Source organism: Grampus griseus (assembly GCF_964374135.1).
Source record: "Grampus griseus genome assembly, chromosome: X".
NCBI classification, from domain to species: domain Eukaryota; kingdom Metazoa; phylum Chordata; class Mammalia; order Artiodactyla; family Delphinidae; genus Grampus; species Grampus griseus.
This window is the reverse complement of record NC_138999.1, coordinates 129,426,446-129,451,821: the sequence shown is the minus strand read 5'-3', so window position 1 is coordinate 129,451,821 and position 25,376 is coordinate 129,426,446. Positions and strand designations below refer to the sequence as shown.

At 55.4% G+C, this 25,376-nt stretch overlaps 1 protein-coding gene across 3 annotated transcripts; it reads left to right on the top strand.

Annotated features, from left to right (window-relative positions):
* The first annotated feature begins 76 nt into the window (after positions 1-76).
* BCAP31 (B cell receptor associated protein 31) lies at positions 77-25,376 on the top strand. 3 transcript variants are annotated; one of them, XM_082680711.1, is made up of 8 exons: positions 77-145; positions 1,112-1,246; positions 2,705-2,805; positions 7,142-7,289; positions 21,831-21,966; positions 22,851-22,971; positions 23,755-23,855; positions 25,022-25,376. In XM_082680711.1, exons 2-8 carry the CDS (start codon positions 1,155-1,157, stop codon positions 25,058-25,060), a joined length of 738 nt encoding a protein of 245 aa, XP_082536837.1. In that variant the 5' UTR covers positions 77-145; positions 1,112-1,154; the 3' UTR covers positions 25,061-25,376. The 3 variants fall into 3 exon arrangements, with proteins under 3 accessions (XP_082536837.1, XP_082536838.1, XP_082536839.1); XM_082680712.1 differs by lacking the exon at positions 77-145 and adding an exon at positions 399-597; XM_082680713.1 differs by lacking the exon at positions 77-145 and adding an exon at positions 407-521.

The window sequence follows — 25,376 nt, the reverse complement described above, 5'->3', positions numbered from 1 at the left end:
GGGCCTCCGGGGCCTCGCGGCGGTTGGGGGCGGGGCGGGACCCGGCGGGCGCTTCCGGTTCCGGCTGCGGGGAAGGGGCGGGGCCGAGGTTGAGGTGGGAGAGTTCGGCGGCGACGGGGCGTGACGGTTGACTGTGGGAAACTCGGTGAGCGAGCCCGCGCTCCCGGCCGGGTTCCGGGGTCGCCGAGGTGCCCCGGCTCCTCGACGAGGGGGGGAACGGCGGGCAGCGCGGCGAGGCCCGGGGCGCGGGGCCAGTGCCGAGCTGGGAGTGCGAGGGCAGGGCCGGGCAGAGGGAAGTCGGGGCGGCGGCGGGTGGAGCCGTCTCCGGGGGCGGGGGGCGACGGCCGAGTCCATCCGGAGGAGCCGCCGGGGTGGGGCTTGGGAGGGCGTGCCGGGTCGGGGCCACGTCGGGGTTTCTCTGGAGCGGGGTGGACGCCGTGGCCGACCCGGGCGGCCGGGAGGGGCTCCTCTGGCTTTTGAGGAGACAGTCTTCTAGAAGTTTCTCTGGATGGGGCCGTGAGGTGCAGGGTCGAGACCCGCGTTTGTCCTTGGCCCCGACTCCCGTTCTCTAGGAGTCGCTCTCCGGGGCTTTCTGAGGTACCCCGAGCCCTTCCGCCCCTTCGGAGGCGGACGCAGCGGTCGGGAGACCTTGGAGCCCCGCTCCTACCCCGGGAGGGGCTGCTGGTTCTCTGTGGGCCCCGATGGGAGGGCCGCGGGCGCCAGGGCCCCTTGGCTTCCCCGGGGGACGGGAGCGCCGCAGCTTCGGGAGAAAGCGCGAGGGCGTTATGGAGACGGGGGCTGGGGTGTGGGGGGCGGGAGCGTCTGGCGCAGCGCTCCCCTCGGCGGGCGGGGCGGGCCCGGGCCCGCGGGGCTGCGAGGACGGCCTCCGGGCTCCACGGGTTTCCGATTCCAGACGCTGCCCCGGTTCCGCAGGCGGGAGGAGCCTCCCGGACTCCACCGGGAAGGAATTGGCCGAAAAGGCGGCTCTGGGTGTGTTAGCGCCCAGACTGCCGGGGCTCGAGCCCGTGTCAGCCAGGCCTTGGAAGGCTCCGAGGTCGGGTGCGGGGGCCGCCCAGCTGTCACGACTCCCGTTTTTTCTGTGCTCCCGCAGGAACGGGCTCACATCTCCCCGTTGGAAAGCTGCTAGCAACACGATGAGTCTGCAGTGGACTGCAGTCGCCACCTTTCTCTATGCAGAGGTCTTCGCTGTGCTGCTTCTCTGCATTCCCTTCATTTCTCCCAAAAGGTATGGCCCGTGGAGCGCGCAGGCGAGCCAGGGAGAGTTGCTCCGCAGCTTATCCCTGCAGAGTTGGTGGGCCCTGGAACTGAGGCCGGATGGAAACAGGTAGAACCTGTCTGGGGTAGGGGTGGCAAGGGTTGCGTTGATTATCGCCAACCTTCCCCACAGTTCTGCTCTGTCACATCTTGCCGAGTTCCTTTCCTGTGCGCCCTGCCTTCTGGTCTTCAGAATGTCCCAGAGGGGAGAAGACCTAGTTATGGTTCTGGGAATGATGCCCTCCTGCCACCCCCTCGGGGGCCCTGGCGTTCAGGGGATGGCATTGTGGGATCTGCAAAACTTGCATCACGGGGTCACGTTGCCATTGATTTGGTGACTTCTGTTCTCTTAACTAGTCTCACTGGCATTGCGTAGTGCCCTCATGAGCATTACTCAGCCTATGAAGGCTGGAGCCATGTTTCTTTTCAATGAACAGAGGACCTGTAGAAAGTTAACTGGAAATTAATTTTAATTACATTTATTATATGAACACGTTTGGACTTAAATTGGGGCATTACAGATGAGGCTGTGTTTTTATGGATGTTTTTTTAAAAGCTCTTTTTTAATGAAAAAGTGAAGGCCCTGTTGTGATGTGATAGAAAGTATACAACATTGCTTAAGGAATATTCTTGACAAAAGCGAGATGTGAGTCGCCTCGTACAGTTCACAGGAGATGCAGAACAGAGGCCCCCTTGGAGCTGCAATCTGGGAAGCTTTGTAGGACAAACAGTCTGTTTTCTGCAGACAGTAAACTGGGAAAGAAAAAAGAGCAAGGGAAGAGGGAGCCTATAGAATAAGAGAGACTTAAGATACTTACCAACTAAATGCAGAATCAGAATCTTGTCAGGATTCAAACAAACCAACTAAAAATAATTGTCTCAGTTGGACTTTGGAGTTCTGGCTCTGGAGTTCTGATGATGAGAGATCTTGTTGATATTTTTGAGGTCTGGTGATGGCATCGTGATTAGTATTTTGGAAGGCTCTTCTCTGATAGAGCTGTATCCTGAGGTATTCATGGAGGGAAACGAAGAGAGGTCTGCGGTCTGCTTCATGGTAATGTAGGGTGGTGGGAGTCTAGGTGAACCACGATTGGTCAACGGGGGAAAACAGTTTAAAGAAATGTGTACGTGGCAAGCATTTTGATACTACAGAGGGGAAAGTAAGTTTCCCATTTCCCTCCCCAGAGCCTACCAGTGTTTAAGACTGGTTTTCTAGAAATTTCTATACACGGACATGTATCTTTTTTTTCTTTTTAACACTCTTGAATGGATGCCATAAATTGGAGAATTGCAAGTGGCTGAGGCTGAATCTGTATGGGATATTCAGCCGCTGGAGACGAGTGCAAAACTGTATTTCTGTTCACAGGGCCCTGGATCCCCGGCGTGCGTTCTTTCTCTTCAGGCCTTAGCCTTTTTGTTTTCTTCACAGATGGCAGAAGATTTTCAAGTCCCGCCTCGTGCACTTGGTAGTGACCTATGGCAACACCTTCTTTGTGGTTCTCGTTGTCATCCTTGTGCTGCTGCTCATTGGTGAGTGAGCTGTGGCTGAGGGCAGCTACCTGACCTAGACCCTTTGACCAAAGTAGCCTCTGCTGCAAAGCCCCGTGCCATGTTCCGTAAGCAGTGTACAGCTTTGGCTTCTCAGAGACAGACCACTGAAGGGCGCCTGTCTTTCTCTTGGGGGAGGAGGCTCCTTTCATGCACAAAGACGGCGATACTGGCTGCTGGCAGGGCCCTCACTTTGACCGGCGGCCTTTGTGTACCTGGCGATGACCACCTCATGTCTCAGGCAGCTCCTCACGCCCTTCCAGAGCTGAAACCAAGAGAAGCTAACTGGCTCATGCTGACCTTGGTCCAAGTAGTGCTGCTCCTTGGGCACTTAGCAGCGTCAGTCTCTTCCTCAGTGCCTGAAACAGGCCTCAGATAGGGGACTGGGCTACCAAATAGATAGGGAGCCAAGCTGGGAAAGAAGCCGCCATGTCCTGAAGTATACGGGGGGCAAGAAGTCTGATAGCATATCTAGGGGGCAAATCCCAGACCTCTCTGGATCTGGGTCAGACTTCAGGTTCCTCGAAGTCCTTCCAGTTCTGAAGTTCTATAAACCCTGCATTGAGGTACACACCAGCAGGGGCTTGAAAGATGAACAGGGGTGGGGCCTGAGGCCAGGTGGTGGCATGATTGTTTGGAGACCCGAGGAATCAGTATAGCTTTCATCTGTCTGTTAAATGTGCCTTTTGCTGCGGTAAGTGATCAGTACATCCCCCTGCTTGGTCTCCAAAGTATTGGCTCACCTCTGCCATAGACAGTGGTCCTGTCTCCAAGGTGCGATGCCTGCTTAGACTCAGAGCACTTCTGTCTCCCTGAGTCCCCAGCAGAAATGTGGCAGGGGGTGGGAGGCCAGGGAGCCATAGTTCAGGGGAATGTGCAGGGCTCCACCCACCAGCTGCAGCATTAGGCGTGTCTCCTTCCTGATGTCTCGGGGCCTGATGGGATAGCTTCAGGCAGGACTGCCTCTGGACAGGTGAGGTGCAGCCTATCCATTCCCAGCCGTGGAGGGTGGGTGCCAGCTGCGCACAGACCTCACTGTTCTTGAAGTACTTGGTAAGGCCCCAAGAGGCAGCTCTTTCCAATCAGGGTTCTCTCCCTGAGCAGCCTCTGAGTCCAGAACAGGTAGGGATTATGCGTGTCTTCCCGTGAGCAGGAAAGGCCAGGCTGCAGGGTTTTGGAATTGGGTGTGTGTGCTTTTGCTTTTGGGTGTGGGCTGGGGGCAAGAATTGGGGTGGGGAGGGACCGTGCTGAGGGTGTTCACTTGGGGCCTTGCCCCTCTGCAAACCAGACTCCACGAACTCTCCTAGTATGGCAGAGTGGGCCGGGGGGGCCCTTTGCAGAAGGCAGTAGTTGGCAAAGGTGCCATTCTTCTTTTTTGGGGGTCAGGGAACTACCTGGATGTTCTAGAGAGACGTCCTGCTATGATGATAGGCTGCTTTCTATCCTAAGGGTAAGAAGCATAATCTAGAGAGGCCTACCTAAATAAGTTGTTAGCTAGTAGCAAATACTGATGACATAACATAACCAGCTAGAAGCTGCAGGCCTGGCTGGCCCCTAGCCATGACTGGGAGGGGCCTAGGGCACATCTCACTGGGGGAGTGGGCTTAATGAGGGTCCAGGGTCAACTACCCTGGGCTGGAGGCCTGAGATAGAGGGCAGCACTCTGCTGCGTGACTTGGGCTAGTTTGGCCCAACGCCCCCATCCCCGGTCTGCTCTCTGCCATCAGCCAGAGGTGGTCCTGGAGGTGCTGGGGTTTCTGGATGCAGAAGACAGTGTAGGAAAACATGGTTTTTGTTTGTTTAAATCACAAAAATAACACATCTTTAAAAGTTCACAAATTCAACCTAGAAAGGTAAAGTCCCCCATAATCCCATGTCTCACAGGTGAGTATTGTTAAAAGTTTATGGTATGTTTCCACAGGCATTTTCTATGCTGCCGTCTTTATTAAACTAGTACATACCCTTTTGGCTTGGATTCAGATCACAGTACACACTGTTTTGGATTGTGCTTTTTCCACTTACTGTATCTTAGGCTTTTTTTCTTATAGCAGTCTCATTCTTCTTAAAGATTGGGTAGTATTTTATCATATGGTTATAGTGTAATTCCTTCTTTATAGGCATCCTCATATCATTGCACATATATGCAAAACTTTCTGTAGGGTAAATTCATAGAGGTGGAATGAATGAACCCAAGGGCATGAACATTTAAAATTTTATGTCTTAGTTTGGGCTGCGATAGACCATAGACCGAGTGGCTTAAACAAAAGACATTTATTTCTCAAAGTTCTGGAGGCAGCAAGTCCAAGATTAAGGTGCTGGCAGATTCAGTGTCTGGTGAGGGCTCTCTTCCTGGTTCATAGGTGGCTGTCTTCTTGCCATGTCCTCACATGGAAGAAGGGACAAGGGAGCTCTCTGGGGTCTATTTTATAAGGGCACTAATCCCATTCACGAGGGCCTCGTGCTCACTTCCCAGTGGCCCGTCTTCCTAATACCATCTGGTTGGGGGTTAGGATGCCAACTTAGGAATTTTTGGGGCCAGCAACACGCAGTCCATAAAAAGCATTGTTGTCCTGGTTTATATCCCTGCCAACAGTGTTGAAAGAGGGCTTGCTTCATGGTACAGATGTAACACAAAAACACCAGTAAAGGAGGACAGATTTTTATAATGTAAGATCAGCTTAAAAAACAAGCAGTCTCAAACCAGAAATTAAGAACCAGACAATAGCCATACAGTGATACTTTAACCCTCTCCCATGGGGGTCCATTAAGAGCCCTCTTTAGGTAGCTCTTTACGTACTGACTTAAAAAGATGTCTCAGATGTTCACTTTGGCAGCACATATCCTAAAATTGGAAAGAGAGATGATTAGCATGCCTCCTGCACAAGGATGGCACACAGATTCATGAAGCATTCCATGTTTTTTAGCACATTGTAGGGTATACAGAAGTAGAAATGTTGTACACATGAAATTTACATAATGTTACAAATCAGTGTACCTCAAGAAAAAAGAGATTTCAGGGTTGAGGGAGAAAAGCGGTAGGTATGGGATGGTTCCATTTCTTCTTTTTTTTTCTTATTTTTTTTAACGTCTTTATTGGAGTATAATTGCTTTACATTGTTATGTTAGTTTCTGCTGTATAACAAAGTGAATCAGCTATACGTATACATATATCTCCATATCCCCTCCCTCTTGCGTCTCCCTTCCACCCTCCCTATCACACCCCCCCATCCCGCCCCCTAGGTGGTCACAAAGCACCGAGCTGGTCTCCCTGTGCTATGCGGCTGCTTCCCACTAGCTGTTGTACTTTTAGTAGTGTGTATATGTCCATGCCACTCTCTCACTTCGTCCCAGCTTACCCTTTCCCCTCCCTGTGTGATGGTTCCGTTTCTATTCCACAAACACATAGATGTGAATACACGGGTGAACCAGAGCGCTGTGTGGCCAGCAGCAGCTCTCCAGAGCAGAGGCTGTTCACCATTCAGCAGGTGTTTGTGTGCCCCCTGTGCGCCTAGCACTATGCTAGGCCCTAGGGGTATAATAGAAAAGATTTCTGCTCTCGTGGCGTTTGTAGTCTAATTTGGGGGAGATGGACAATAAACCTGTAATTGGGGTAATTTCAGATGTGTGTATTGCAAAGAGAATGACATCAGGTAATGGGACTGAAAATGACTGCTTTTTAGCTAAGCTGGCCACATGTAGCAGGTCCTGCTGGAGGTGATTATGTTATGGGATTCTTACTCCTTCTGCATTTCTGCTATGTTTGAACCTTTGATAAGTGTGAATTTCTCTTGTAATCAGAATAAAACAGTTTAAATAATAAAATGGGTTATAAAGCTTAGAAATGAAAACCCTTGAATCTCTAGCACGCATGCTTCAGGTCTTGACTCCTAGGCAGCTCATGCCTCCCTAGCGGGCATTTCCATAAACAGGAGTACCCCGGCTTATCAGTTGGATGGCCCATGACCAGCCCAGTTTGAGATAAACAGAACCAAACATTGGGGGCACCATGGGAAAGGGGAGCTGCCTCTGTTGCTGGCGATGTCTCAGATTCGATGAGCATCTTGACGCGGAGAGCAGGCTCATGGCCTGTGTAGAATGGGTCCGGGGGTGACGTGAGAAAAGCTGGAGGAGAGAGTAGGTCCAAGGGCAGCGCTTCTGACAAGGCATCCCCCAAGGTGTGTACAGAAGGGGGATAGCAGGGGAGACAGATTCGAGGGAAGCAAGACTGCCCCAGCTCATGCCGCCTGTCTTACCTGGACAGGCCAGCCTAGTCTGAGCGGGAGCTAAATGCCCGTATCTCTTCTCTGCTCTGCCACAGATGCTGTTCGCGAGATTCGAAAGTACGACGACGTGACGGAGAAGGTGAACCTCCAGAACAACCCCGGGGCTGTGGAACACTTCCACATGAAGCTTTTCCGTGCCCAGAGGAACCTCTACATTGCAGGCTTCTCCTTGCTGCTGTCCTTGTGAGTGGGGAGGGCTGGGGGACTGTGAAGGGACCTAGCCCATGACTGCCTCCTCAGTCTGTGGCCTTGAACTGGAGGCCCTTTCTGTGTTAGGGGAACCACACAGTTTCCCCAGAGGCCTCTGATTTTTCTCCTGACCTCCGGAGGCAGCATGGAGGGTGGGAGCGGGCTGACTAGAAGGTCAGAAGACCACGTTCTGGCTCTGCCGTAATCTGCAACACGTTCTTTTAGGACAAATGTCTTATCACCAGCTCGCTTTCTGTACACAGGGTGAAGTAAGTGACAGGCGTTACCCTCTTCTGGGAGAGGCTCTTTGGAGCCCAGCTTAAAAGGGACCAGTTGAGGGCTTCCCTGGTGGCACAGTGGTTGAGAGTCCGCCTGCCGATGCAGGGGACGCGGGTTTGTGCCCCGGTCCGGGAAGATCCCACATGCCGCGGAGCGGTTGGGCCCGTGAGCCATGGCCGCTGAGCCTGCGCCTCTGGAGCCTGTGCTCCGCAACGGGAGAGGCCACAATAGTGAGAGGCCCGCGTACTGCAAAAAAGAAAAAAAAAAAGGGACCAGTTGAACAGGGGCTTTTTGTGTATGGGGTCCTGTCCTGAGAAGAGTGGGCAGAAATGGCACGAAGGGGCTGAGACCGACCCTGTCCCCAGGGCCTTCCCAGATGTAGACCTGTCTGTCACAGGAGCATGAGGCCTATTGGAGCCTGGGGGCCAAGGGCTTCCGGAGTTATTGGGAAGAGCCTACCGTGAGGTTACTGAGAAGTAGGGTCAGTGTATGGATTCTTGGGCATTGGAATGACTGGGTTTCAGTGTTTCAGAAAAAAAGTCACTTTCCATAGTTGGAAAGTGCCGGGTGGTGGAGCTGGAAAGGGCTTTTCAGGGGGATACATTTGATCACAGGAGTGATCTGCAAGGCTGCTGTCTTCCAACTTCTGAGAGTCAGGAACTGAGAAGGCTGGGAGGAGTTGGACACATAGCTTAGAGTTTTAGGGTTTCAGGAAGCTCCAAAAAAGAAGTATGATCTTGTGGACTGAGACTCTCCTGACTGCTCTGCTTTTGTGATCTCTTCCAGAAGGAGATCTCCAGGGCAGGTATTATCTGACAAGGCCAGGGGACAGTGGGTAACCAGGTGTACCAGACGAGTGAGTGTGTGCTCAGCTCTGTCCTCTCTGCGACACTGTGAAGCGAGGTGTTCCAGCTTAATTCCTGCAGTTGACTTTAAAAAATTGACATATAGCACAAATGGGCATCTGATTCTGTGAGTGTTTGACAAATGCAGAGTAGGATAACACCACCACCACCGTCAGGGTACAGAGTAGTTGGCAGTCTCCTAACCCAAACAGGTGAATTCAAAGAAGAGCAGTCCTCATTTATACCTCGGCTGTTCCTGAAGGGACGCGCGGAGACTGAGAGAGGAGAGTGAGATTTGGGCCCACAGGTCCCATGCTCCCTCACAACCCCACTCTGTGCTCTGTCGTGTCAGCTGCCTCCCTCACTTTGCTCTGATCTCTCCATTTGACAGGCGTGTAAGGAAGGCTTCATCGAATTCCCTTTAAAACATGTCGGGCATAGTAACTTCTTGGGCCTGGTTGTTCCAGCAGCCATACATCTGTTGCCTGTCCATCTTAGCTTGCTGTGCCTGCCATACCCTCCCGTGTCCCTCCTGGCCAGTAGCTGATCAAAAAAAGGATGTGAGGTTGGTCTTGTGTGACTTCTTAGAAAAGGAAACAGTGACCCCAAGGATCAGTGTGGATTCATCAGTTGCCCACAAATGAGCTGTTTAATTGTTTCTAGAATTTTCTGAGATGATATACTCCTCCCTAGTCTAGGGGTCAGATCCTGTATGGCGGCCGTGGCCCTTGAGGAACTTCTCTATTTGCATGACATTAACCATCCAAGAAGAAAAAAGATCACGTGTGAATTCTCTGGCCGTCCAGTGGTTAGGACTCTGCGCTTTCACTGCCGAGGGCCTGGGTTCAATCCCTGGTCAGGGAACTAAGATTCCCACAAGCCGCGCAGCATGGCCAAAAAAAAAAAAAAAGAAAGAAAGAAAACAAAAGCTTATCGTGAAGACTGGATGGCCAGGTGGCCTCGCCTGTGTGCGTGTGAGCTGTTTGGGTTCTGGTTCTGCTTGAAGTCAGTAAGGACTTTAATAATTCTTCATAATTCAGTGGGCCTTTATAAATGGAAAAGGGCAGCCCAAGAGAGATGGAGCGGCCTGAGTTGCACAGGTTCTAAGTGGCCAGCCCGAGCTCACGCCGAGTTCCGACCCTCTGTTCAGATGCCAGCTAGTGTGCATCGGAGTGAGCAATTGGTGCCAGATTGTTGGTGTATAGCCTGCCTCAGACCATAGACTGGATAGTGGGCTGCTTTTTTCCCCTGGATTTTGGTAGGAAGGTGCCTGGATCAAGTACACGATCTGTACATCAGTCTTATTAGTCTAAGTTTTAGGAGTCCAACGACTTTAATCTCTTAGCTCCATTTGTACATCTGAGGATTATTAAGTAATCTGGTAGTCTAAAACCTTTGGAGGAAGTTGAGGCTTTAAATAAACATAAGAAAATACATCCTCTAAAATGCTATCATAACCACTGTCGACACATACGTTTGTTAAATATTTTTCTAGACTTTTCTATGCCTAATAGCAGCTACCACTTGTTAAGCGTTCAGTATGCCAGGCACACGTTAATTTTTATAGTAGCTCTGTGAAGAAACAGCTGGGGTTCAGAGACCCCAGTTCCCAGAACTAGTCATCAGCAGAGCTGAGAGTTCAGACTTGAAGTGATGGGACCTCAGCAGCCACATGCTTCTTCAAAACAGGGTCAGGTTGTAACTACCACGTGGGAACATGGGTCTTCCATTGAGTTTGTCATTAACATTGTTCTAGGACACCCCATCTGTTGCCAGCATTCTTAGGTGTCTACCAATTCCCCGCTGGTTAACATCAGGCCGATCTCCCCATTTTTCTGATATCATAAACAGGGAAAACCCCTCTCAATTGTCACTTTGCGTGCCTCTCAGCTAGACCGCCTGGTACTCTTCAAAGTGTCTCTGCCCCTCTTACTGTCTGTCTCTTTCTCATCTCTATTTGTGCAAGTCTCACTTGCAGGTACTGGCTCAGTCCCTGAACCCCTGTAGGCTGTTTGGAAAAGAGCACGTGGATCAGGGTGGATGGGTCAGGAGTGGCCAGAGAGAGGGTGGAGGGTTTTGAATGCCAGTTTCAGAGTTTGTACCCGAACTCTGTGTGGTACAGCACTGAGTTTTTCCAGTGGCGCTGCGCCATGGTCAGAGTTGCGTGTTCATACTTGGCGCCTGGGGTGGAGTAGAGCAGGAGAGCCTGCAAGCAGGGGGACCAAGTCAGAGGTCGCCGAACTGAGACATGCTGGTGGCCTGAACCTGGTTTCAGAGGTGCTGGTGGAAGAAAGGGGAGGAACTAGTGGGGATGCCAAGCCTCTGAGGTTGAGGTGGTGGTGGGTTCTCCTGTGGGCGCCCACAGAGTGGCAGCACCCAGAGGAAGGCTGCACACCCACCCGCGTGGAAGGAAGGGAGCCGGTGAGGCCTGCTGGAAGGAACGAAGAAGCCGGGGGAGAGGAGGGCGATGACTGCACCAAGGGGTCGAGGAATGGGCGACAGGGAGGTGCTGGCCGCTCCCTGGAAGTGAGATGGAGGGGAATGAAAGCAGATGCAGGGAGAGGCAAGACAGGGAGAGAGACAGCAGGTTAGTGGGTGAGGGGACCACAGAGGCAGAGAGCAATGCTCAGAAGAGAGGCTGGGGGTGGCGCTGGTTCCTCATGGGGCTGGGGTCAAGAGCACATTGGGGGAGAATTCCCTAGCTGTCCAGTGGTTAGGACTCTGCGCTTTCGCTGCTGAGGGCCCGGGTTCAATCCCGATTGGGGAACTAAGATCCCACAGGCTGTGCAGGGCGGCCAAAAAAAAAAGCACCTGGGGGGAACCTTGAGCAGCCCTCATGATTGAAAACAGGGGCCCCAGGCTTAAAGGACACATCACGTCCTTAAACAAGTCTGTACTTCCCTGCAACAGTCTGCTGGGGAGGGGCAGGGGGCAGGGTCTGGGCTTTTGTCTTGCGTCTGCTTCGTGGTCGCCCTGACGTCGGGCAGCTTGCTACCTTCCCATGTCCTCACGCTCCTTTCTCTGTGGGCTGGGCCCCAAAGTCTGAGAACAGCTGTCTCTACTTAGAAACCTGGGGGTGCTCTGCCTCTTTTTTTTTGTCCCATGTGATCCCCTGCTCCTGTGTTTTCCTTTTTTAAATTGCGATAAAATGCATTAACATCAAACTGGCCATCTGAACCATTTTTAAGTGTACGGCTCAGTAGTGTTGGGCCCGTGCGCACTATTGTACAGGCAGCCTCCAGAACTCTTCATCTGCAAAACTGGAACTCTGTCCCCACTCCACAGCCAGGGATCTCACCTCCTGAGCCTCTCTTCCTCGTTCCCCGCGGAAGTGCTGCCACAGTGGGGCTGCATCATCCCAAGTAGGCTTCCTGCCGCTGGCTTTGGTCTCCCAGCCTGTCCACCCTGCCCCAGCCAAGTGACCTTTCTGGCATGTAAAACCGACTCCACCACCCCCTGCTTCCAGTGCCTTCAGAGCACCTTTGGCATCAAGGCTTGAAACCTACATCCTGCAGCCCTCTGCAGTCTCTGCTTCGGCTGCCCCATGTCGTGAACCAGCCTCGTGGGTCCCCTTCCCTGAGTATTTCTGTGGCCTCTGCCTGGAACCCCCCAACTCTTGTCTGCTGGTCTAGCCAAGACCTCCTCTTCATGCTTATTTGGGCCTTCCCTCCTGATTCTGCCGTGCAAGGCCCGTGCTGTGCTGTGGGCTGGCTTACAGAGCTGTCCTCCAAGGGCCCCAGCGGCCTGTGAGGGGCAGCGTGGGGACCTGGGCTCACCCCCTTTAGTCTGGTTGGCTCTGTGCCACCTTCACCTTAGGGACTGAATGGAGTGTCCTGGGCACACAGGGACAGCTTCAGGCCCATGTCCAGGTTGAACTCATCGAACTGCTGTGTCGAGTGTTTTAGATTGGATGCCCAGCTCTTCAGGTCTCCTGAGCTCTGGCAGCAGGAACGCCGGGGGGTGGGCGCGGTGCTCGTGAAGACACATGTCTGGGTGCCCCGAGGATGTGGATGTGGATGCCGTTGGTCCCAGCATTGCGTAGCGGGCCTCTGGTCTGTGATGGGTGTGGCGCAGGGCACTGTTTAGTGTGGACTCGGCAGCGCGGGCTCTGTCTCGCGGGCTCTTGCTCATCCGTTGCCTTAGTGCCTACTTCCCTGCTCTGGGAGCGCCTCTGGCGGGCATCCCTCTGGAGCTACAGGTGTGGCTGCACAGCAGCTCTTGCTGGGCTGAGTTTTGCATGTTCTGAGAGCAGTGCTCTGTTTTCTCCGCTTTTGCTAAAATGTTACTGGTCAGGACCCAAGTAGTGGTCGCCATCCAGACCCAGGAAGGTCCACCGTTGTGCGTGAGGCCCCTCGATCTGTAGTGACCTGAACTTGGTCCACAGTTAGCTCTTGTTTTCTGCCTACCTCTCTGGGGCTGGGTTGTGTCACCACAGTCAGTCCAGATGGAGCTGCCCGTGCTTTGCTACAAAGTTCCTCTGCTTAACCACCAGTGACTTGGGGGCTGGGTTGTTTCCTGGAAGGTGATCGTGCCCTTTAAACTGCTGGTGAGGCGGAATCCATCCAGACCCTCTGGGGTGAGCGGGACGTTCTGCTCTGCTTTCTTTGCTTTTGGGTCAGCCCTGCTTGCTGCCAGCGTTCAGCTCTGCAGATAGTTGGTGCCCAGGCGGCCGCTGGGGCTTGTGTTGATGGCGAGACAAGCCAGAGCCACCGTGTCCACGGAGGCCACGTGGGTCCAGCAGGCGAGGATGAACGTCCAGCCTGGGCTCTGCCGCCTGCAGTGGCCACGGGGCGCTTTCTTCCCTTGCCCAAGGGAGTATAACAGCCCATGGTGGTCCTGAGAGACAGATGGGCGTAGTGAGAGTGGACTTTGGAATTGGCTGGGTTTGGATTCTGGGTCTGTTACTGTCTAGCTGTGTGATCTCGGGTAAGTCACTTAACTCTCCGGAGCCTTTTTCCTTACCTGTTGCGCAGGGGTTGAGGATGCCTCTTTCGAGCACTTGGTGTGAGGGTGGAGGTGACTTGGGTTATGTTCTCAGCATCATGCCTGGCACGTGGGGAGTGCTTAATAAATGGTAGTTGTTACCGGCATCACCCCAAGTAGTGAGAGAGTTTCGTGGGATTTTTCCCACTCACGTGGTAGGCTGTGCTGGGCCTGGGTAGGGAGTTGAAGAGAAAGCTGGTGTTGGCCTTCAGGGGTCTTACATTCCAGGCTGGGCGCAGGGTGGGGAGAGTGGGGGCGGGAGAGCAGAGTGGGACAGAAGGACAGAGAGGACGGGTACTGCAGCCAGAGCAGAGGGTGGGGGGAGGGCTGCCCCAGGGAGAGGCCAAATAAGGGTTGGAGGCGGCCAAGCCAAGGAATCCTCAGGGCCCTGGGCATCCGGTTCTCAGCACTGGAGGCAGCATAGAAGAGCCAACCCCCTGTGGTGTCACTCAGCTTCAACATGAGTGTCTCCCTGGCCAGTCTCATTTGATTGCCCCCTTCCCCATTATTCTCTGGATTATTTTGAAACGAATCCCAAATATTATGTTTACAGGCAAAATAATATTTTGGATTATCGCTTGGAAAAGAGAGGGACTTTATTAAAAAACCGTAAGCATACTAACATCTTGCTTATTACAAGAACCTTACAGTAATTCCTTAGTAACCAACTCAGGAGTGATTGCTCACGTTTCCCAGATTACTTTGCAGGTTTTGTTTATGCTTTTTTACTGTTTGTTTAAATCTGTGTCTAGATAAGGGAACCTAAGGGGTTTTTAAAATCTGATGCTCAGGGCCTACCCAAAGATAAAGTGATTTAAGTGGAGGACTGACCTTAGAAGGCCAGGTAAAGGGATTTTTGACCTTTGTTTCCTCTTGATCCGACGATCCATCCATCAGCTGCCATCATTTTCTTTCTTTTTTTTAAAATTAATTAATGTATTTATTTTTGGCCGTATTGGGTCATTGTTGCAGCGCGCGGGCTTTCTCTAGTTACGGCAAGCGGGGGCTACTCTTCGTTGCGGTGCGCGGGCTTCTCATTGCAGTGGCTTCTCTTGTGGAACACGGGCTGTAGGCGCGCAGGCTTCAGTAGTTGTGGCTCGCGGGCTCTAGAGCGCAGGCTCAGTAGTTGTGGCGCACGGGCTTCGTTGCTCTGTGGCTCGTGGGATCTTCCCGGACCAGGGCTCGAACCCGTGTCCCCTGCATTGGCAGGTGGATTCTTAACCACTGTGCCACCAGGGAAGCCCTGCCATCATTTTCTAAGACTACAAATACAGTAGTGCTTCACAGCTCAGCACTGGGTAAGAGCCTTTTCGATAAGTCCGTTGATTTCTAGTCCCCCCCCCGCCCCCAACCAAACTCACCCCAGCTACTAGTGTGCTGGTGTCCTGTGGGTGCTGGGCCCAGGAGGGGGCTCTGATAAAGGGGGGACCGTGTTAATGCGGGGGGAGTTGCTACGAAGAGGCCATGGAAGACCATCTGACACGCATTGGCTTCTTTTAAAATATGGATTGTTTGCTCAGCTACTGGATTTTGACCGAAGAATTCTCTTCATACTCTAAAGGCAAATGGTGAATGACCTCTTTGGGGGCAGGGTGCCAAACTACAGGGGTTCAGTCTTCCTGATTCCAAGGTCATCGGAAGCCTGATGTTCCAGGAGGGCCCCTTTCTCTGAAGGCAGAGGGTAGGGTGAGCGGAGAGCAGGGCTGGAGATGGGAAGGGCAATTGGCTCCTCCAGCCCAGCGCCATGTGACCAATTGCCTGCAGGCTGGAGACACTCTCGCTGTGAACAAATGGGGCTGGTGTGACTGAGGAGCTGGATTTTTCATTTAATGTAATTTTAATTTATTTGAACTGAAAGGACCTCTGGTGGCCTCTGTATTGGACAGCGTAGCCAATGCCACCTCTCGTTCTTTGCTTTGTTGGTTCCCCAGCCCGGGCCAGGCCTATTTCCTGGGCTTTTTCCACAGCACATCGCCACCGCCTGCTGGTGACACTGCCTTGTTGCCTTTGGACTGGAGTACCACGTGGGGCACATCTGGGGGTCGACAGCTCCCTCCTTCCCATCCCCTTGAAGTAGCCAGGGGGCCACCAGCATATTTTAGCGTTGGAACATCTGTCTAGGTTGTCTGGCCTCTTTTGGTTGCTCTTTGTCCCCCAGTTTATACAGAATCCCTCTGCTCCCTGGTTTCAAGAAGGCAACGTGACAGGCTTGCTCCTGTTCGCTGGTTCTCTTCAGCTCTAGAGGGCCCCCCGTCCCCGCTCCCTCTAGCTGGCCTTGCTGTCCCCAGGGTAGATAGGCACCACCTGGGCTTAAGCTGGAGTTGCTGCAGGGCCTTGGCCTTTCCTCGACCCTGGCCCCCTCCCATTTTGTCCGAACTCAAGGGCTAAGAGGAAGGCCGAGCATGTGTGCTGAGATGTACTCCTGAGATGGATGGGGGCAGCCCTTGAAAGATTTTCCCTGGATCTTTCTGAGTAAACTCTCCTTCTTCCCATTCTGCTGCCTCCTTATTTTCATGACTCCAGACTCTGTAGGGTGAGAGTTTCCTGGGGCGGCTTCCACCCTGTTATTACTGGTCTGCTTTGTCCGAAGTTTTTGCTGGGGCAGCACCTGGCTTTTGGCTCCTCGCCACGGTGGCCACCTCCCCACGCCGCCGCGCCGCCGCCTCCTCAGTGTTTTTTTTGCTGGCGAGCTGGGCCGAGTTCACCCGGAGTCCACCTGCCACCCTGTGGAGCGGCGCCAGAGGCAGAGCTGTAGTCAGCCTGGAGAGTCAACAGGTGGCGCTGTGACACCAGCTTCCCGCTTCCCCAGGGCAGCAGGGTGAGGGGAGTTGCCTGCCCACCTGTCTCGCTGCGGGGCCCTGAGGGCTGAGTGACCCGAGGGCGTGGCACCTGGGAGATGCCTGGTAAATGCTAGTGGGCAGGATTGGCAAGGGGGGGCCACAAGCATAGAATATTCCTTTTGGGACTTGGGAGGACCCTCCTCCTTGCTCTCGTCCCACTTCCTGTAAAGTCCAAGTCTGCCTCCCCCTGTTCGCCCACAGGAGGGAGACAGGATCGGTGTAAAGCACATGTGAAACCACGTCTCCATAGCTTGATATGGTTGGCTCTGTTTCTCCTGCTGATCCTTGTTTACTCAACGTTTTATAAAAGCATGAAAGCCCCACTCAGCGTCCAGAAACATCTTACCGAGAAAGCCCAGTTGAATTCAGGTATTTGGGGATGACGTTTGTCTGCCAAGGGCACATCTGGATTCTCTTACGGTTCGTGCACTGACTTCTCTCCCAGTCGCTGGGTGCATTTAACCCAGACCGTGGCCCCTCTACCAGCCCTGAACCTTTGGGAAATCCCTTCAGCTTGTGGCTTCTCACCTGTTGTCCAGAAATGGCTAGAAATAGTTACCTGCATAACAGTACTTGGACAGTGCAGCCAAGCGCGGTGGAGGATGGCCAGCAGGAGTGGGAACAGCAGTCCATCAGCCTTCTCTCTAGGCTGACATCTCTGGGCTGTTGAAATTTGGAGATTCTGAAGCTCAGCACCTTCCACCGTATGCCCTGCTCTGTCCTGGGTCTCGGTGGAGACTCAGAACACTGAGGGGACAGACACAAAAAGGGCACATTGATGTGCCTGGGAGAGGGTGGAGGCTCTCGGGGAGTGTTGGAGCTGGATCTTGGGTGAATTGGGGACAGGCACAAGAGCATGGGGCCTAATGTGTGAGGGGCACTAAGAAGTTCTAGAAGGCCAGCTCCTGGGCAGGCCCGGTCGGCCGTGCTAGGGAATGCTGCTCTTGGCTTAGCCGGGGGCCCTGCAGGGGCACCCTTTGGACTTGGGCCGGGGCACTGGGCTTTGCCCCCAGCTTTGGTGATGAGTGTTTTCCCAAGTGCCTATTCAGCTACCGCTGCAGTCACAAGCCTGGCTGGCTCATCAACACGGGTCTGACATGGCGCCTTCCTGCTGCTGTTTCTCGTCACCCTGTTGCTCAACTGACTGGCAAGCCCCGCCCGTGTCTGCCTGTGTCCCCCTCTGTGCGGCTGGGCCGAGGGAAGGCTGAGTTTGGGGAGAGCCAGGGCCGCAGACTCACATTCTGTCCTGGCCTGAGGTGTGGCATCACACACATGGGGGACGGGGGGGGAGTCATCTGCAGGGTCCCTTCCCAGTGGACCAGGTGGGGGGGCGTGTAGAGGTTGAAGGTGCATTCCCTGGTCTGAAGGCATTTGTGGCTGGGCAGCCAGTTGAGGAGCAAGTGACAGTGTGATGCGGGGAGATGATTGGGAGGAGAAGAGAGGAAGAACCGTGCAACCAGATGAGGGGGCACAGGGGCTGGTGTGGGAACATGTGGAAGGGGGACCTGGGAGGTTCAGGAGAGGCTTTGAGGGGAGAGTGGTAATGGAGCTAGGTCTTTATTTATTTTGGCTGCATTGGGTCTATCGTTGCTGCACATGGGCTTCTCTCTAGTTGTGGCGAGCGGGGGGCTACTCTTCGTTTCGGTGCACGGGCTTCTCATTGCGGTGGCTTCTCGTTGCGGAGCACGGGCCCTAGGCGCGTGGGCTTCAGTAGTTGTGGCTCGTGGGCTTCAGTAGTTGTGGCTCGTGGGCTTCAGTAGTTGTGGCTCGTGGGCTTCAGTAGTTGTGGCTCACGGACTTCAGTAGTTGTGTCTTGTGGGCTTTAGTAGTTGTGGCTCACGGGCTTCAGTAGTTGTGGCTCGCGGGCTTCAGTAGTTGTGGTTCACGGGCTTAGTTGCTCCGTGGCACGTGGGATCTTCCCGCACCAGGGATCGAACCCACGTCCCCTGCACTGGCAGGCGGATTTTTTAAAATGTCCCCTTTTTTATTTTTAAATTTTATTTATTTTTAATTTATTTTTGGCTGCATTGGGTCTTCGTTGTTGCAGGTGGGCTTTCTCTAGTTGCGGTGAGCGGGCACTCCTCTTTGTTATGGTGCGCGGGCTTCTCATTGCGGTGGCTTCTCTTGTTGTGGAGCACAGGCTCTAGGCTCGTGGGCTTCAGTAGTTGTAGCACGCGGGCTCAGTAGCTGTGGCTCATGGGCTCTAGAGCACAGGCTCAGTAGTTGTGGCGCACGGGCTCAGTTGCTCCACGGCATGTGGGATCTTCCTGGACCAGGGCTCGAACCCGTGTCCCCTGCATTGGCAGGTGGATTCTTAACCACCGCGCCACCAGGGAAGTCCCCTGGAGCTGGGTCTTGAGTCATCAGCGAGAGTTCTCAAAGAGAAGGGGAGACACCCCTGCAGACTGGTGGGCTGACGTGCAGTGACAGGAGATGAGGCAAGTGAGGACTGGCGTGTTCAAGAGCAGCCAGTGGTTTGGTGTTAGTAGAGCAGAGGGCCATGCGGGTGGTGAGGGGACAAGAGCCAGCTCGCAGAGGGCTGTGTGCCAGCCAGAACAGTGGGCGTGCGTCAGAGCGATGGAAGCAGAGGAGTGACATGATCAGATTGTCTTGGAGAAAGATCACTGGCTTTCCTTGGGGGCATGGATTGCAAAGCTGTATGGTGGAGGGTAGGGAGGAGGCCACTTAGGAGCTATTAAAGTCACCCAGGAAAGAAGCAGTGAGGCCACAGGGATGTCTGGGGCCCAAGGTGGCGTGCAGGCCCAAGAGCTTGGGTAGCTCAGTGACGGTGTCCACCATGGCGCGGTGCAGGAGCAGTTGGCCTGTCATGGATGGGCTGAGTCAGGCGTGTCTCGGGGCCATGCAGGAGCCACTGGTGAGTCGGCAGCTGGGTGTCAGGATCTGGCTGAGATAAACCCCTGTTGGGGGTGGGATTGGTGGGCGGTGAGGGTTGCTTGAGGCAAGGGTAGGGGAGAGTTCCAAGGGGGTGACCCGTCAGCTGTGCCAAGTGCTACAGAACGAGTGCCCCAAGGACTCCAGGGTGCTCCTTGGAGTGGGCGGTTAGGGCACCGGTGATCATGCTGGTGGCATGGCCAGGGCAGGATATAGGTTGTTGGTGGTTGAGGAATGGAGGAAGAGAGGAGGGGCTTGGGCTGGTGGGAGGCAGAGCCTTGAGGGGCGAGGTTCCTGGAGGGAGGAATTACCCAGAATCGTCTGGGGCTGGGTTGGAGGAACAGGTCTAACAGGAAGGGAGAGGAAGGGGATGGATGGCGTGGATGGATGTTGTGAAAGACACGTGGTCGGGGAGGGGCATCTACCCTAGACGCTCTTGCCCTGCACTGAGTGGGAGACCCTGAGGGCAGGCAGGGGGCTGAGCGGGTTGAGGTGGCGGGAGGCCCCCTGGACAGCTCTTGGCGCTGGGTACTGCGTGTTTGCCCAGGCTCTTGTTGGCAACCCTGGTTCTCCATAAGTGGGGATGGGCTGGGACGGCACCGAGGAGAGCTCGGCCCCTGCTGTACTGCTGTGGTCCTCGCTGCCACCACCATCCTGGGCCTGGCCTCCCTGGGTAACTGGGGCGACAGCTGTGGTGGCTCACGGTGCTGCTGGAGTCCTGCCCCATGTCAGCCGCCTGCCCAGCCTTGTCGGGCAGGGGGGGCAGGCGAAGGGGGAGCGTCACCTTTGGGCTTGTCTGCTCCATCTTTGCTGGCTGGGTCTGCCAGGTGGCACATGTGCCCTCCCCCCCCAACCCAGTCTCCGGCTGGGAGGAGCAGCCTCCTCCACGTCGTCAGGATCTGCTCAGAGCTGCCTGAGCGCCCTGTGCTTGCGAGCTTGGGGCTTAGTCAGACTTGCCTTTCTTTCTGGGCTCCCCCAGTGACTGCCACTCTGCCTGTGTGACTCAGGCACGTTGCTTCTCTCTGGCTCCTGGGGCACTCGGGAGCCCCCTCCATCTCCAGGGCTTCAGCCTGGTGGGGGGCAGGCTGGTGGGCAGTTGCGGCTGAGACAGGGAAACCTGAGCCCTGGGCCACGAGGTCTTGGTCGCTAATTTTAGAGAGCACATGTCACTGGAAACTCTCCCTTCCTGCCAGGAACCAGTAGCCTGGCTCTCCCGGTCCTGACAGGGGCCCCTGGAGCCGCTCCCTAAACCAGGAAGCGTGATGGGTGCCTCACAGCCCCTGCGAGCCGCTCCCCATCCGGGCTCATTCCCAGCAGGGGCTCTGCCAGGGCCTGGCCAGGGAGAGCTGGGCGCCTTGTTTGCTCTCCCATCCCTCCCTAGTCCCCTCGTCCCCTTGGGCCTGATGAGCAGCAGGTGTCCACAGGAGCCCTGCAAAGGCCAGGGAAGACGGCTCGGAGCAGGCGGCTTCAGCTGCTTTGTCTCCTCTGAGCGAGCACTTTGTTGTGGAAACGCCCTACACATGCTGAGTCCTCCCCTCGTCCCCGGGGCCTGCCTATTCTGCACCCTCCTCGGGGCAGTGGCTGGCCAGGCCCGTCCCAGACATGTGGGGAAGTGCCCCCACTGCCCCCCACTGTGAGTCCTCCCATCCTCTCTTCTGCCAGCTAACATCTCAGGGCAGGGTGGCTGTCGGGAAATGGAGCAGCGTGTGCTCAGCTGCCACGTGCTTGCCTCTCGTGGCTGGCCTGAACCTGAGATGTGTGCCTGGGCCCTGATTTTTCATTTTCTGTCCCCCTTGCCTGGGGAAACCTCAAGGTGGTGATGTTTTCTAACAGGTGTGGTCTGGCAGCTGCCTGTAGACTGCATTTGGGAAGGGGGTGAGGAGAGAAGGGTTGTTTCCATCTCTCTCATTTGGCCCAGCTAGTGGTTCCCTGGAAATCAAGAACATGTAGTGGTTGGCAGCTCAGGCCTTGGGGTCAGACAGGCAGGAGTGCGGATTCCAGCCACATTCGTCTCTGGCTCTTGACCAGTTGCTTCAGCATGCTGAGCCTCCACATCCCCTCTGTGAAACGGGGGCAGTGGCAGCAACTGTCTCACAAGGCGGGCTGGAGGATTCGGCCGGCCCTTTGGAAGCCCCCACAGCACTGGCTGCTCTTGTGTGGTGTGTTTGTTTGTTTTGCTGCATGGCATGTGGGATCTCAGTTCCCCAACCAGGGAACTGAGATCCACGCCCCCTGCATTGGAAGCACGGAGTCTTAACCACTGGACCACCAGGGAAGTCCTGGGCTGCCCTTGTTTATCAAGGCGGGCCCAGCCTCGCAGCGAGGAAAGTGGCAGCATGGCTGCTTTGGCACGTCCAGGCCCTGCCCTGTAAAGTGCCGGGTTCGAGGCCTTTAGGCTGTATCTAGGCGTGGCCCCTTGTGTCCTATCAGGCTCCTGCTTCCTGTGCCTTCTGGGCTGGAGGAGAGCCCCAGGGCTGTGAGCGGCCTTTTGGGGGCACTAGTAATCCTTCTGGTGGCAGAGGACAGCTCCTGGCTCCATCTTTCCCCTCACGTTTGCTTTGCCTCCCTGGCAATCCAGAAGGACAGGTCTAGGCTGCAGGCAGGTATGGGGTGGGAGCAAACGAAAGAAGTTCATGCTAGCCATCTTTCCCTCTTTCTTTTGCTCACTTCTCCCTTCTTTTTGTAAACAATTACAGCTTGCTTAGACGCCTGGTGACTCTTATCTCCCAGCAGGCCACGCTGCTGGCCTCCAATGAAGCCTTTAAAAAGCAGGCAGAGAGCGCTAGTGAAGCGGCCAAGAAGTACATGGAAGAGAATGACCAGCTAAAGAAGGTGAGTTTGGCCTTCCCGACCCCCCCACGTGACATTCTTTATGGGCCACAGCAGCTGCCGTTAGCCTATCAGGCTGGGAAACGTGCAACACTGCTGTTGTCTGAAAAGCGGAGGAGTTGGGTGGAGGGACGAAGGGGGTGGGTACTGGAGGGGTCTGGGGGACGCGATGGGAAGGGGGGCGCCCTTGCTGCTCTCTTGCATCTACCCGCTGTGCATCCAGGCCAGACTCTTCCCTGATAAACTGACTCCCTAAGGAGCCGAGCCCTGTGCTGTGCACATTGGGCAAGTTAGCACAGAAGAACACAAGATAGGATAGGACCAATCTTGGTCCCCTGAGGATTGCTATCATCTGGGGACGAGGCGGGGCAGTCCTAGAAGGCTTGTCAGAGGAGGTGAGGTGTGAGCCAAGCGGGGAAGGAGACGGATGGACTTGGATTCATAGGCAGGATAGAGTCGGATGGGCAGGGGTGAGTTGGGGGCTCCTCGGCTGGAGTGAGCTGTGGAGCTTGGGGAGAGGAAGCGATGGCATTGGTCAGTTGGGGGTCACTGGCAGCAATCCCCAGATGACAGCAAATGGAGTCGTTGGATGGACTGGTCAACTTGGAGGAGCTGCCGAGAAAGGAGGCAGGGCTGGGGGCCAGGGCAGGCAGGGCGTGTGGCTTGGGAGCTGTAGCAGGTGGCCCTGCTGGCCTGGGCTTTGCCTGGTGGCTGGGAACAAGCAGTGGCCCAGTTCTGTGCTGACATTTCCGAAGGGGCAAGTGCCCAGGGCAGCTTGAGGAATCACAGCTCAGTGGGGAGGACGGAGCTGGACTCCTTCCCTCCTTCCCTCCTTCCCTCCTCCCTCCTCCCTCCTGAGTAACCCAGGCCCTTGGCACTGTTCCTAGGAAGCTGCCGGTGGAGTCAAGTTGGATGGCAGGGACGCTGAAGTGAAGGTGGAGGAAGAGAACAGGAGCCTGAAGGCTGATCTGCAGAGGCTGAAGGACGAGCTGGCTGTCAACAAGCAAAGTGAGCACTGTCGTCGGGTTGCCCGCGGCCCCCAGAGCTCGGGAGCCTCTGTCAATGGCTGCCACCCCTCTCTTGCCAAAGTATTAATAACAAGCTCACACGCAGGCTCAGGAGCTGCGTGAAAACAAACAAATGGCTCCTTGCTCGTCCAGCCCAAACACAGCCGGGCTTGGCCCCAGCCGGTGGGGCTTAGTGGTTTAGCAGTGCACTCAGGGTCCAACCGAGGAGGGCCCAGGAACCCCAGAGGCCCATGGGCTAACTCCAGAGCATCTCATCCAGCACCAGGCATGGGGAGTGGCGCTGTGTGCCTTGTCACCAGGGGCCTGGTGGGTGGGGAAGGAAAGGCTGCATCAGAGCTGCTTGAGATGTTCCCATCTGCTCCCTTCCTGAAGGCCTCTCTCGACACACCTCTCGTTCTCAGCTTTGAGGCTGGGGTTCTGCTCCCTGCCTCCTGCTCTTACCCCCAACCTTTTCAAGATGTTTACCCCATGCTGTCAGCCTCCCTGCGGTCACCCCTGCTGAGAGCCATGCAGGGTCCCTCCATTAAAGGGGTTGGGGGGGCGATCCTCAGTGTTCTCCCAGCTTTGTTGGCCAGCCCTTCCCCACTTTTGGAGGCTTTCAAGGCAGCTGGCAGAGGAGCTTTCTTGAGAGGAGTGGTCTCCCAGACACCCTCACTGGGGACAGATTTGGGGCGGCTGCATCTGCTGTCTACAGCAAATGGTGTTTTTCTCCCTAATCCTCATCTTTTAATTTTCCTTCCTTCACCACTTGCATCATCCCCAGAACTGGAGAAAGCTGAAAATGAGGCTCTGGCCATGCGGAAGCAGTCTGAGGGCCTGACCAAGGAGTACGACCGCCTGTTGGAGGAGCACGCGAAGTTGCAGGTCAGCACGCTCAGCTCGCTCTGTTGGAACCGAGCCCCCCGCACCCTGCGCAGGCGCAGAGCAGGCCTCCCACTCGCTTAGCCTCAGGGCCAACGTGTCCCCTTTGAGAGGCCTCGGCAGCAAGCTGGCTGCTTTCTCTCCCAGTCCCCCTTTTTTCCTTTGTTGCCGCTGAGTCTGGGGCCAGCATGGGCCCAACAGCCGGAACCCCTTCTGGAGCAGGAGGGGTGTGGCCTGGCAGATGGCAGCCACTTACTAAGGTCGCCTTGGCAGTCGGGTCAGCCCTCTGCATTGTGGGCCTGCCCAGCCTTGTGCCCAGCATCAGTGCCCTTGAGAAGAGCTCCTTCCCTTACACGTACCCCTGGTCCATGGTGTGGTTTACTGAAGGGCCCCATCAAGTACCGGCCAGAGACGTGCAGGGGAAATTCCACTGCTGGCTGCTGGCCTTCCCTCCGTAGGGGCTGCGGGGTGATGTGAGGCCGAGAGCTGGGGACATCACAGCCAGCTCCCACCCAGTAGGTCCAAGTCATTGCCACCACCTCCGTCCGCAGGCCCGGTCTGAGTCCCCAGGCTACCTGCGTCTGGAAGCTCAGGTGGCCTGGAAATTGGGCATGAGGGCTAGGAAAACACCCCTAAGTTCTGATGGTTTGATTCAGTGCTTGGCGGCCTGAGTTTGGGCACCGTGGAAGGTGGAGAAGGAGGGCCCAGCCCCCAAAGGGGGACCAACAGCTTCAGTGCAGGGCGGGCTCACTGGCAGGACCTGTGGAAGGTGTGCAGAGTTGGGAAGAGCCTGAACTGGGACTTGGAAGGGACTCAAGTTCGGAGGCAGCCGTGGGCACGAGGGTGGGTGTGAGTGAGGCCCAGGAGAAGGTGGTGCTGCGGGGTTGGTGCTCTGAGAAAAGAGCGACAGCAGAGGCTTGTCTCCCCTCGCCCCCTCGCCCCACGCCCCTGCCCGGCTGGAGTTAGGGTTACAGCCCTCGTGGAGTGGGGCCACTCCCACCCTGGCAGACTGTGAGGTGCTGCTGATGGGGGGGTCCCTTGCTCATCTGACCGCCTGGCATCTTCAGAAAGGGGCACCCCACTGGGCCTCTGGGGTGGAGGGGCTGGAAGGCGAAGGGGAGGAGTATGCCTGCCAACCCACTGCTTTGCAATTTCTGTCCCCTTTGCAGGCGGAGGTAGATGGCCCCACGGACAAGAAGGAGGAGTGAGGGCCCCTGCTCCCCGCCCGTGGCTGGCTGCTTCCCGAGAGCCTGGTCTCCCTCGGTACTTCGGCTCGCTCCCTTCCGCTTCCGTTCCCTCATGCCGCTTGCAGTTCACGCTCTCCCAGCATTCTGTAGGGGACTCAGTTCCCACCCAGGATGAGTAAGGCTGTGGCAGGTCTTGCTTCCCGCTGGGTTAAGCCCCTTTGTGTTGCGCATTGATGCTCGGGGCTCCAAGGCCCCTTTTCTCTGGTCCTGCAGGAGGGCAGGTGGAGCAGAAAGAGTAGAATTTCTCTTGGGGCAAAATAAACGTTGTTGTGTTGTG

Excerpts from the sequence above, each read along its gene's own strand:
- BCAP31 (XM_082680711.1), top strand. The coding sequence starts at position 1,155 with ATGAGTCTGCAGTGGACTGCAGTCGCCACCTTTCTCTATGCAGAGGTC. Across the intron at positions 22,972-23,754 it reads GCTGGCTGTCAACAAGCAAA|AACTGGAGAAAGCTGAAAAT; the intron begins GTGAGCACTGTC and ends CATCATCCCCAG. Across the intron at positions 23,856-25,021 it reads AGGAGCACGCGAAGTTGCAG|GCGGAGGTAGATGGCCCCAC; the intron begins GTCAGCACGCTC and ends TCCCCTTTGCAG.